The sequence below is a fragment of the Polypterus senegalus genome, chromosome 2 (assembly GCF_016835505.1).
Source record: "Polypterus senegalus isolate Bchr_013 chromosome 2, ASM1683550v1, whole genome shotgun sequence".
NCBI lineage: Eukaryota > Metazoa > Chordata > Cladistia > Polypteriformes > Polypteridae > Polypterus > Polypterus senegalus.
Window position 1 is genome coordinate 321,313,210 of NC_053155.1, and position 9,927 is coordinate 321,323,136.

Genomic DNA, 9,927 nt, shown 5'->3' on the forward strand with positions numbered 1-9,927 from the left:
TAGTATGGGCATCTTGTTTTAATTGTCATTGGAATGTGATTAGTAAACTAGTAACGGAGCTGCACTTTTTATTTTATTAGCTATCCCTATATATGGATAAGTTTGAAGAGTTCCAGACAACATTGGCAAAAAGCAATGAAGTTTTCACCACCTTCAGGCAAGAAATGGAAAAGGTTTGTATTTGTGTTTCTAATTCAACTGGTGTGTAAAATTGTACGTTGCTACACCTACACTAATAAATTATGGAATAGCATTTGTGGAATTGAATTAACTTACTGTGGGGTGTCCACTTTCTGGAGCTCTGAGGAGAGAGGAACTGTTTGTTGTTTTTTTTTTTGCAACTCTCCCGCAGCTTTTAGCTGAGAATGCTTTGTGTGCCACTGACATCTGACCAGAATGAAGTAAAGCCCACTTGGGCCTACGGGGAATTGGTGGACTTAAGCCAATCTACAGAAGACTTCCAACACAGCCATCTGAATATTGCACTGTGGGCCTGTATTTTCCTGCAGGTCTTCACACACGTCCTGTGCCACTTGTCAAGCACCACAGTTGAGGATTTTACAGCTTCATTCCCATAAATTCTGCTCGTCTCCTGACCCCTGTGCTTTGCAACTCCGTCAAGTCCAAGTTTGTCGTGTGTTGATAGAATAAGATTAACTTGCTTATTAATTGTAGAATTAGACAGATTGTTGGTTTGAAAAATTGAAATTGTATGACTAGGGATCTCCGAGGGTAACAATATTATACAAATTGAAATCTCCAAATGATTGTGACTTTGGCACTGTAAACTGGCTGTTAGAAGGCAGCAATGTTATGACCTTTGTTCAGGTATGACGAGTTTTTCCCCCATCTCATCCTTTTGGTTTTTCCCCCCTGTCATGGTAGGAAAGACATGGGACACCAGACAGACGAGGCTTTCTTCATGTTTTCCTTGCAGCCTCATTGTATGCACTGCACTTCCATCTCTTCACACACACACACACACACATGCCTGCCTCCTGTGACTTCAGACAAGAGCAAACTTGTTTGATTTTTGTCTGAGCGAATCACAGACCACCCTGACCAGGTCATTGGGGATTTCAAACTACTGGCCGTCATGGGGGTGGCTCTGACTGACTGTCCCCGGACTGGCCAAGGCTAAATAAATCAATAAGGGGGTACGACTGAAAATTGCTGGAAGTGTCGCACCATGTGACAGGGGCCTAACTCAGGAGTTGTTTTCTTCAAGCCTTAGTAGCCAACTTTATGAGGGACGGGGTCTGCCTAGGGCTTCTCTGACTGCACCTCGTTTTGTTTTACCTTCTGTTTCTGATTTACGCGGGCGCTTCCTGTGTTTTATGAGTGATTTGCATAAATGTTGAATTGTTCTTGCTTTGTTTCTTTATTGTAAAATTCTGTTTTTGCTCTTCAGATGACTAAAAAAATCAAGAAACTTGAAAAAGAGACAACTGTCTGGCGCACAAAATGGGAAAATAACAACAAAGCTCTCTTGCAAATGGCAGAAGAGGTAAGGCGTTGCTCGTTTTGTATTAAAGTTTTTCAGATCTGTTTCCATTTAAGGTGTCCATTATTGTAGCCAAGGTCAGAGTGTCTAAGTAAGCGTTTTAGTGGTCCTTGGTAAAACCAGAATGGCCAGGTGGAAAATCCTGTAAGGTGTGTGTCTGTTACTCTATACAGCGCACATACACTCACCAGCCACTTCATTAGGTACACCTGTTCAGCTGCTTGTTAACGTCACTCTCTAATAAGCCAATCACATGGCAGCAGCTCAGTGCATTTCGGCCTGTAGAGCTTGTCAAGACCACCTGCTGAAGTTCAAACCCAGCATTAGAAAGGGGACTGAAGTGACTCTGAATGTGACATGGCTGGTTTGGAGTATTTGAGAAACTGCTAATCGACTGGGATTTTCACACCCGAAAAAGGGAAAATATCCGTGAGTGGCAGGTCTGTGGGCAATAAGGCCTTGTTGATGTCAGAGGAGAATGGCCAGACTGGTCTGAGCTGATAGAAAGGCAACAGGAACTCAAATAAGCACTCGTTACAACACGTCAAACCTTGAAGCAGGTGGGGGGCTACAGCAGCAGGAGACCACCCTGAGGGCCACTCCTGTCAGCTAAGACCGGGCAACTGAGGTGACAATTTGCACAGCACAACCCGAATTGGACAACAGAAGATTGGAATAATGTCACCTGGTCTGACGAGTCTCAATTTCTGCTGCGACATTCAGATGGCTGGGTCAGCAACATGAAAGCAGGGGTCCATCCTGCCTTGTACCAACGGTTCAGACTGCTGCTGCTGGTATAATGGTGTGCAGGATATTCTCTTAGTGTACCAGTTGAACATTATTTAAATGCCACAGCCTACCTGAATATTGTCACTGACCGTGTCCATCCCTTTATGACCGCCATCTTCGGATGGCTCCTTCCAGCAGGTTAACACGCCATGTCACGAAGCTCCAGTCATCTCAAACTGGTTTGTTGAACATGACGAAGAGCTCACTGGACTCGGGTGCCCTCCACAGTCAGCAGATCTCAATCCAACAGAGCACCTCTGAGATGTGGTGGAGCAGGAGATTCACATCATGGATGTGCAGCTGACAGATCTGCGTGATGCTCTCATGTCCGTATGGAGCAGAATCCCTGAGGAGAGTGGCCAGCACCTTTTTAAATCTGCGCTCCCAAGAATTACGGCAGTTCTGAAGACACAAGAGGGGGTCCAACCAGTACTGGCGAGGTGTACCTAATAAAGTGGCCGGGGAGTGTCATTGGTAAATTGAAAACAAAGTTTCACAAATGATGATAAAGTTTAAAAAAAAAAAAAAGGGTTTCCATATTAAAATATTATTAGAAAAATATCAAGACCACTTGTAGGAAAGGCATGAGGGATCTGTGCTTCGTGCCCACCCAGGGGCACCAAATAAATGTAATTGATGGCGGATTACTGTCTGCGGTATCAGGTGTGCCTTTGTCAGTCAGTGCCAGTTGTGTGGAGGCTCCTGCTTTATTTTCCTTACCTTCTCCTGTAGGGGGATTCTGGCCATTAGACTATCAAAGTCGCCAACGCCCACTCGCTTTAAGAAACCGTACAACTTACTGATAACCACCGAGACTGTAGAAATAGAACTGCGTAGATATCGACAGAGAAGGCGTGACGTAAGACGGACAGACGGCCGTCTGGCTTCATTATTTACTGGCTGTTTGGAGTTCCGGTTTATCTTGGCACACATTCAGTTTTACGATGTTGTGTGGAGCTGCTTCAGGTTCAAGTGGAGGACTCTCCTTGTGTTGGCGTGCACTCTTTCCCTTTGCCACATGGTCCTTTTGTCCGTGGTGTGGTGCTGCCTTCCTCCACTCACTCTTAGGGTCTTTGAGGTGCCCTCCACAACTTCATAGGGACATGTGGTAACCTTTCTGGCACAAGTTGTGTAAGGAGCTGAAGTTCCCTACTTGAAGTTTTTCAGTCTTCTCAGACTGGGCCCAGTCATTGGCACAGAGACTAGCTTGGCAGAGTGGATCTTAGAGCCAGTTCAGGGCGTCCATCTCCAAGGCTCTATGGAGGGGAGCCCCTGGGCCAAAGAAAGTTGAGGGGGTCTTTTTAATCCACAGAGAGTGGGTGGCTTCTCACCGCCAAGAGACGACTCGTCAGCTGACAGGAGATGTGAGTGTAGCCAAGTTTTGATGGAAACCGTAACCTGAGGTGACTGGGTGAAGGTCCCTTCTAATTCCAGAGCCAGTGCTTGCTTATGGCTGCCTTATTTTACCCATCCCGTGTACTTTGGGTTCAGTTTGTGGTCACAAGCCTGAAATGAATGTCCCTTTGGACGCCTTTTTGTCTGCAGAGGTGTCAGCTCGGCGCTGGTGGAGCCACAGATGAACCGTTAGCTGGTTAACATGCCTTGTGTGCCACTGGTAGAAGGGCAGTGCCCACGCTGTACTTTGTGCTAATGAAGAAGTGGTGATACTCTTAAATGTCCCCAAGTTATTGTTTTCATAATCCTGGTATTCATTAATTTGCCATGATTTTTTTTTTGAGGCTCTGGTGCCTCAAAAACAGGCAGCTAACCACTCAGAGGTCCGTGCCACACCCTTAGGCCTCACCACCCTGGACAGCCTCATCCCCAACTCAAAGCCAAAGGGGCTGGAAATGTCAAAAATAACCGGAATCGGTTTTTAATTGTTTTTACTTCCTGAAACGTTGGCCTCCTTCGTGTGAACGACTGCACTCGTCCTCTGGAATCACCGAAGAGGAATGGCGTCCAATTCCTGCAGCCATTTTTTGTTTGACTTCCTCCAAGCTGTTTGTTGTCATATACGGGAACAAGAAAAAGTCGCACGAAGCAAAGATCGGGTGACGAAACGTGAAAACCCCTCGTAGACCTGCGTCTTACTTGAAGCTTCCTCTCTAGCTAAACGCGTCACCACAGCTTCAGCAGCCGTTTTCCACTAAGAGATGATCAAATTGAACGCAGACTCGCTGTTCTTTGTGACGGGGGATTGACGGGGCCCTGAATTTTGTTGTCTTCTGCCACCTGATCTTTGCTCCGTGCAACGTTTTCTTGTTCCCGCATATGAAAAAAAAAAAAGGAGCTCGGAGGAAAGCGGTTTTGTACCGTGGAGGAAGTCAAAGAAAAATGGCTGCAGGCCTCCCTTGGACGCCGTTCGTCTTCGGTGATTCCAGTGGGCGAGTGCAGTCGTTCACACGAAGGAGGCCAACGTTTCAGGAAGTAAAAACGATTAAAACCGATTCCGGTTATTTTTGGGCTCCTCCTGGTATTAAAATAAGCAAACGCTGGCCTAAGAAAGTAAGCGGAGATCCTTTAAGAATTTATTAGAAAGAATCCAAAAAGAGCACAAAACACAAGGCAGGCAGGGAGGGAGGGAGGGACGCAAAAACCAAAGCCAATTAGGGGTACAATTTGGGAAGCAGACCCCTGGGGTCAGAAGGGAGGGGACAGGAGCCTCTCCTCGACCGCGCAGCCGGGTGACGTCGGGTTTTGGTCGCCGGCCACTAATGACGTGTGCTCTGCTTGTAGAAAACGGTGCGGGACAAGAATCACAAAGCCCTTCAGGTCAAGCTGGAGCGCCTGGAGAAGCTGTGCCGCGCGTTACAGAGGGAGCGCAACGACCTCAACAAGAAGGTGGAGGTTTTACAGGGCCAGCTGTCCACCGAGGAGACGACGGGAGCCGCCGACCACGCGGGCGAAACCTCGAGCTCGGAGCACACCGCCGACGAGGCCGTCGACTCGGCCGGCGAGGACGTAGGAATACAACCCGAAACGGGCATGGTGGGCATCCCCGGGAGCGACGGCCTAGTCCCGTTGGTTCATCCTGTGAACTGAGCGACGGCGCTGCGGATTTCGTCTGTTTTTGTGTTCAATGATCATTTGCTCACTTCCTGGTAATTCTTGGCTTTGTGGTGAGGATTTTGTACTTTTGTTGTTTTTCTTTGCCACCTCTGTTTGTTTGTTTTTGTTTTTTCGTTAGAAGTATTGAATTTCATGTCGTTCACGATGGCTGTGCCAGGCCCCCCAAAGACACACCTCACCACTCTTGTGCCCACCTCCCTCACTCAAAATCCAAATTCCAATTCTGGGAGCATCCGAACGACGTGTGCCAACATGAGGGACAAACGGAGCGCAGAGGCGATGAGCTGCCGGGTGGGCCTCTCGGTCAGTCGAGCCACACGCCCAGGACTGGTGACATTCAGCCACCGTGTCGTCACGTCTTGTCGTAAGCAGCCGCACATCTTAAACTCTGACGTCTCCGCCCTCGGAGTCTTACCCACCTGGTGGGCTGTGCGTGTGTCTGTCTGCTCGTACCCGCACTGGCACACACACACACACATACACACTCGCACTGGCACACACACACTGGCTCCATTCCCTCGCTCACCTGCCATTCTTCAGCCATGTCGTCCAGCAGATTGTATGTATGGTGCCATCGAGCCAGGCATAGACAGACTGGCATGGCCTTTGCCGCCTTTTTGTTTTGCACCTCCATTCAGTTGTCATTGGCTCCTTCAGCTCTCGGTCATGGGGGTCCCGACAGCCCGCGTGGCTTTGTTGTTGTCAGCCTTTCACTGCTGTTTTCTGTTCAATGCCATTAAAATGTTCCCCTTGCAGGGCGGGCATCTTTGAATCCTTAAGGTACACCAATAGACGCCAGTGTCGATGCCATGAGATCTCCCAGTAGATGCCGGTGGGTGAAGATTGGCACCCCTGGGCCAGCTGTGGTCTTGTGACCCCAGTGATATCCTGAATGTATGGCGTTCTTCGCCTCCTTGGACTGTGACTCCTGCTGCATGTGAATATACACGCGGACTCGGACCCCCATTACCCCCCCCACCCCCCCACTAGGCATCATGGTGCCAAGGGTAACACACCACGTGCATCAGGAGGCACCACCGATGAGCCCCACTGGGTTTGGACGGGCATCACTTGGCACCCCTTGCGCTTTGATTCTCAGGATATGCAAGTTATCTACCTCTACGGGGCCGCGCACGAGCGACGAGGCAGAGCTCCACTCCCACCCGGCCCGCAGCATTGGGGTTCTTCATGTTAGTTTTATTTTTACAGAAGCCCACCTTGTGTTTATATTAAAAAAAAAAATAAAATAAAAAAAAAACACAAAACAGACCAAAACCACCCACCCACCCACCCGACTGTAGGATGTCCTCGTCGTCATCGCTCGTCGTTCTGCTTTTCGATGAACCATTTTGTAGGTTTTCTTTTTTCCACTAATGAGCATCAGAAACTTTGTCTACTTTTAATCTGTAAATGAGGAAGATGACAAATATAAACATGTTGAATAATTTCACGTGTGAGCCTTCATTAATGGGACTTGGGCACCAGACTGGCATGGAGGGCACTGAGATCCCAAACTGTGATGAACCGAGGGGGCTGAGCTGAGCTGGCTGGGGTCCTGAAGCAGCTTCACCAAGATGTCTTGTGGGCACAAGTGTGCAGGTAATGGGGGGGGGGCCTTACACTGTCACCATGTCCCAGTCAGAGGTTGGCCTCTGTAGTTCTGTGTGTGCCACTTCACCCGCCTGCTCACTTGGGCTTCTCCTCTCTCCTCGACTTGCCGTCTCCATTTCTGCCCCTCACTCAGCTTGTACCAGGCTTTAGAAGTCAGAATAGGGGGGACACCTCATGACCACCACTGACTTGGCATCTGCGGTCTTCTTGCATGTTTAAATTGAGAGGTGAAGTTAAAAAAATGCACCATCTCGTACAAAGCGCCCAGCATGGTGTGCCCAGATGTGTCTCCTGCCACACAGCCATGTGCCTGCGTACTCTGAGACACCTGGTCGTCTTGTTTGGTTTACCCTCCATTGGCAAGGCCAGCAACCCCAAGCCTACCTTGGCATAGTGAGGAGTCCTTGGTCACTACCAGCACAGCCCAGCTGCCATGTCATGAAGATGTACATTGCCACCCTGACCAGCCCTGAAGAGCCAGCTGGACGCATGGCCTTTCATGAAGAAGGGACCGGTGGAGTGCCAGTCCATCGCTGCCAAGGGGACATCAGCAGGTCAAAGACCCCATAGAGGTGGCGGCCATTAAACCTTCACACTTCAAAGAGTCTCTGCCAGCTGAGGACTGGAGTGGACCTGACGAGGCTGCTGGATGTCACCACAAATTCACAGCTGACTTTGCTGCCATCGCTGCAGCCTTCATGGCCTGAAGACGAGTGGAGCGGACCCCCAAACTATTTGTCATGGCTGACTACTAGTGGTGTGGTGGGGGCCACCTGAATGGCTCGGCTCATTCGGGGGTCCTGTGTACGCTGTGTGAGGAGGAAGAGGAAGCAGTCAGGTTGAGGAGCACCAAGGCCACCTGTAACACCTACATGTCACATGTTAAAGGAGACACTCTGGCCCACCAGTTCACATTCAGGACACTCAGTGAGGTCCTAGTCAGGCCAATGTTGGAGAGGATGAGGAAGAAGATCCACTGCCAAGACTTCCACAGCCCACCACAGGAGTTAAGATGGGATGTTGAGTTGATGTGCTGGTGGCGGCTGCAGTTGTGCCCCCTTGAGTGATGCCAACATTCGGAAGTCCTGCTCCACCCAGAAGAACACCATCCTTCCCAGGAGTTCCATCTGGTGGGGTCCCCTCTAGCTGTTATTTAAAACTGGTGCCCATGTGTCACTCTGGCCCCTCGTTGGCCTGCAGCTGAAGATCTCCATTGCTGTGCTCAAAGGAGGACGAGGGGCAGCATGAGGTACGCTGGTGTGGCCTGAACTTGTGTCACAAACGGTGACGGCCCCCCAGGTGGAAGGCACTATATTAACACCTGGTGGAGCAGACCCTCAACTCTAATGAGAAACAGCCGAGCCCCATGTGGTGGTCCTGCTCCTATGCCTTGTTAGTGGCACTCGCCCAGGTTCGCCATGGAGACCACAGGTGGGTGCTGAAGCTTTGTCTGGTGGTCCTGTGTGCCCGCCAAGGAAAGGAAGGGAGCGGTGGTGACAAACTGAAGAAACGTGAAGGGCAGCCGGAGGAGGAGGAGGAGGACCACCGACCAGCAAGGACATGACACACAGTAGGTGGGCTCCGCGGATGTGTTCAGTTTGTGTGTCCCCTCCTGGGTGGGCAGCTCTTCTGGCTTTGGTACATTTTGTGTGTTGTGTTACAACTGGACCCTCGTCGTTCTGAAATGTGAATGCTGGCACACCACTTGTGTCACATAATGTCATGTTGTAATGTGGCTCTGCCCCCCCAGCTGTCCTCGTGGTGTTTTAATGGGGCCAGCAGGGGGGTGCCAATGGTCTGTTAGGACTGCAGCTCAAGCCTGACGTGGCTGTCACTCCCAGGGACCCTGGTGCAGATGGGGACCCTACATAAGACCCTAAAGGAGCCACAGTGTGTTGTCGGGTTGGTCGGCGACTGTTGGGTCCCCCCAGAGATGTTGGATTGGACTCGTATCGGGGGGTCCAGCTGGGCCACTCCAGCATTGTGTGTGCTTTGCCCTGTTGAGTCCAGGCTGAGGTCTTGGCACTGCCCCCTCTGTGCCCCTCCATTGGACGTGGAGCACTGGCGCCAAACAGATCAAGGTTGGTTTCTTCAGAGTATAGCGTCTCATTTCTCCCAGCTGGCATGTCCTTTAGGTGCCACCCTGCCATAAAGCTCAGACCACTGGAGTGCTGCAGTGACGGCGGTCCTTCTGGAAGTTTCTCTGGGGCTCAGCCAGAGTGGCCATCGGGGTCTTGGTCATCTCTCTTACTAAGGCCCTTCTGCCCGATTTGTTCAGCTTGTTCCAAATATCTCTCCGCTTAACAATTATGGGGGCGGCTCTCCCTGTAGGACCCTCCGGAGCTTGTGGCTGTGACCTCATGCTGCCCCTCGGGCCACATTCACAAATGTGATGTTTGCTGGGCTTTTCAAGTCAGATTGGGGTCCCTTTCATAGAGGTGGGGGTCCGATTTGTGGCCGTGTGACATGAATGTGAACGGTCCGAGCAGAGGGCGCGAGTTTGTTTTGTCCATACGCACACCACACGGCATCGACTGGCGGAGAGTGACGGCGGTGACAGCTGGCATCCCACCATCACAAGCCACCATTGGACTTCATCTTCTCGACCTCAACAGCTGATGACACGTATGCTGGTGACGAGCGCCGCCATTTTAATAGCAGAAGTCGACTCCCCACCATGGTGCCAATGACAAACCAATCGGTGGGCACAGACGTTACAGGTGGAGAGTGAGCTCACAATTGACTTGGGCATGTGAACCATCAAGGTGGGCAAAGCGGATCAGACCGATGACTGGCATTGAGGTGCATAACACAAACGTATCGGCGGCTCTGCACGTCCTTTGAGCTCATGGCCAGGTGTGGTGGGCCTTGAGTCGATTTGAGCCCACGTGGACTCGGACCACCTTAAGGGTGAGCAGGTGCCTCGCGTCAAAGGCCACGTTCAGCTTTTT

The 9,927-nt window shown here is 50.6% G+C and overlaps 1 protein-coding gene across 3 annotated transcripts in view; it reads left to right on the forward strand.

Moving 5' to 3' along the window:
• txlng (taxilin gamma) overlaps positions 1-6,812 on the forward strand; it is a 51,783-nt gene extending 44,971 nt beyond the window's left edge. For all 3 annotated transcript variants that reach the window (XM_039745985.1, XM_039745987.1, XM_039745986.1), the window contains exons 8-10: positions 81-173; positions 1,412-1,507; positions 5,033-6,812. In XM_039745985.1, the coding sequence (XP_039601919.1) occupies positions 81-173; positions 1,412-1,507; positions 5,033-5,338 (495 nt within the window). In that variant the 3' untranslated portion in view covers positions 5,339-6,812. The remainder of the gene's footprint in view (positions 1-80; positions 174-1,411; positions 1,508-5,032) is intronic.
• The last annotated feature ends 3,115 nt before the right edge of the window (positions 6,813-9,927 follow it).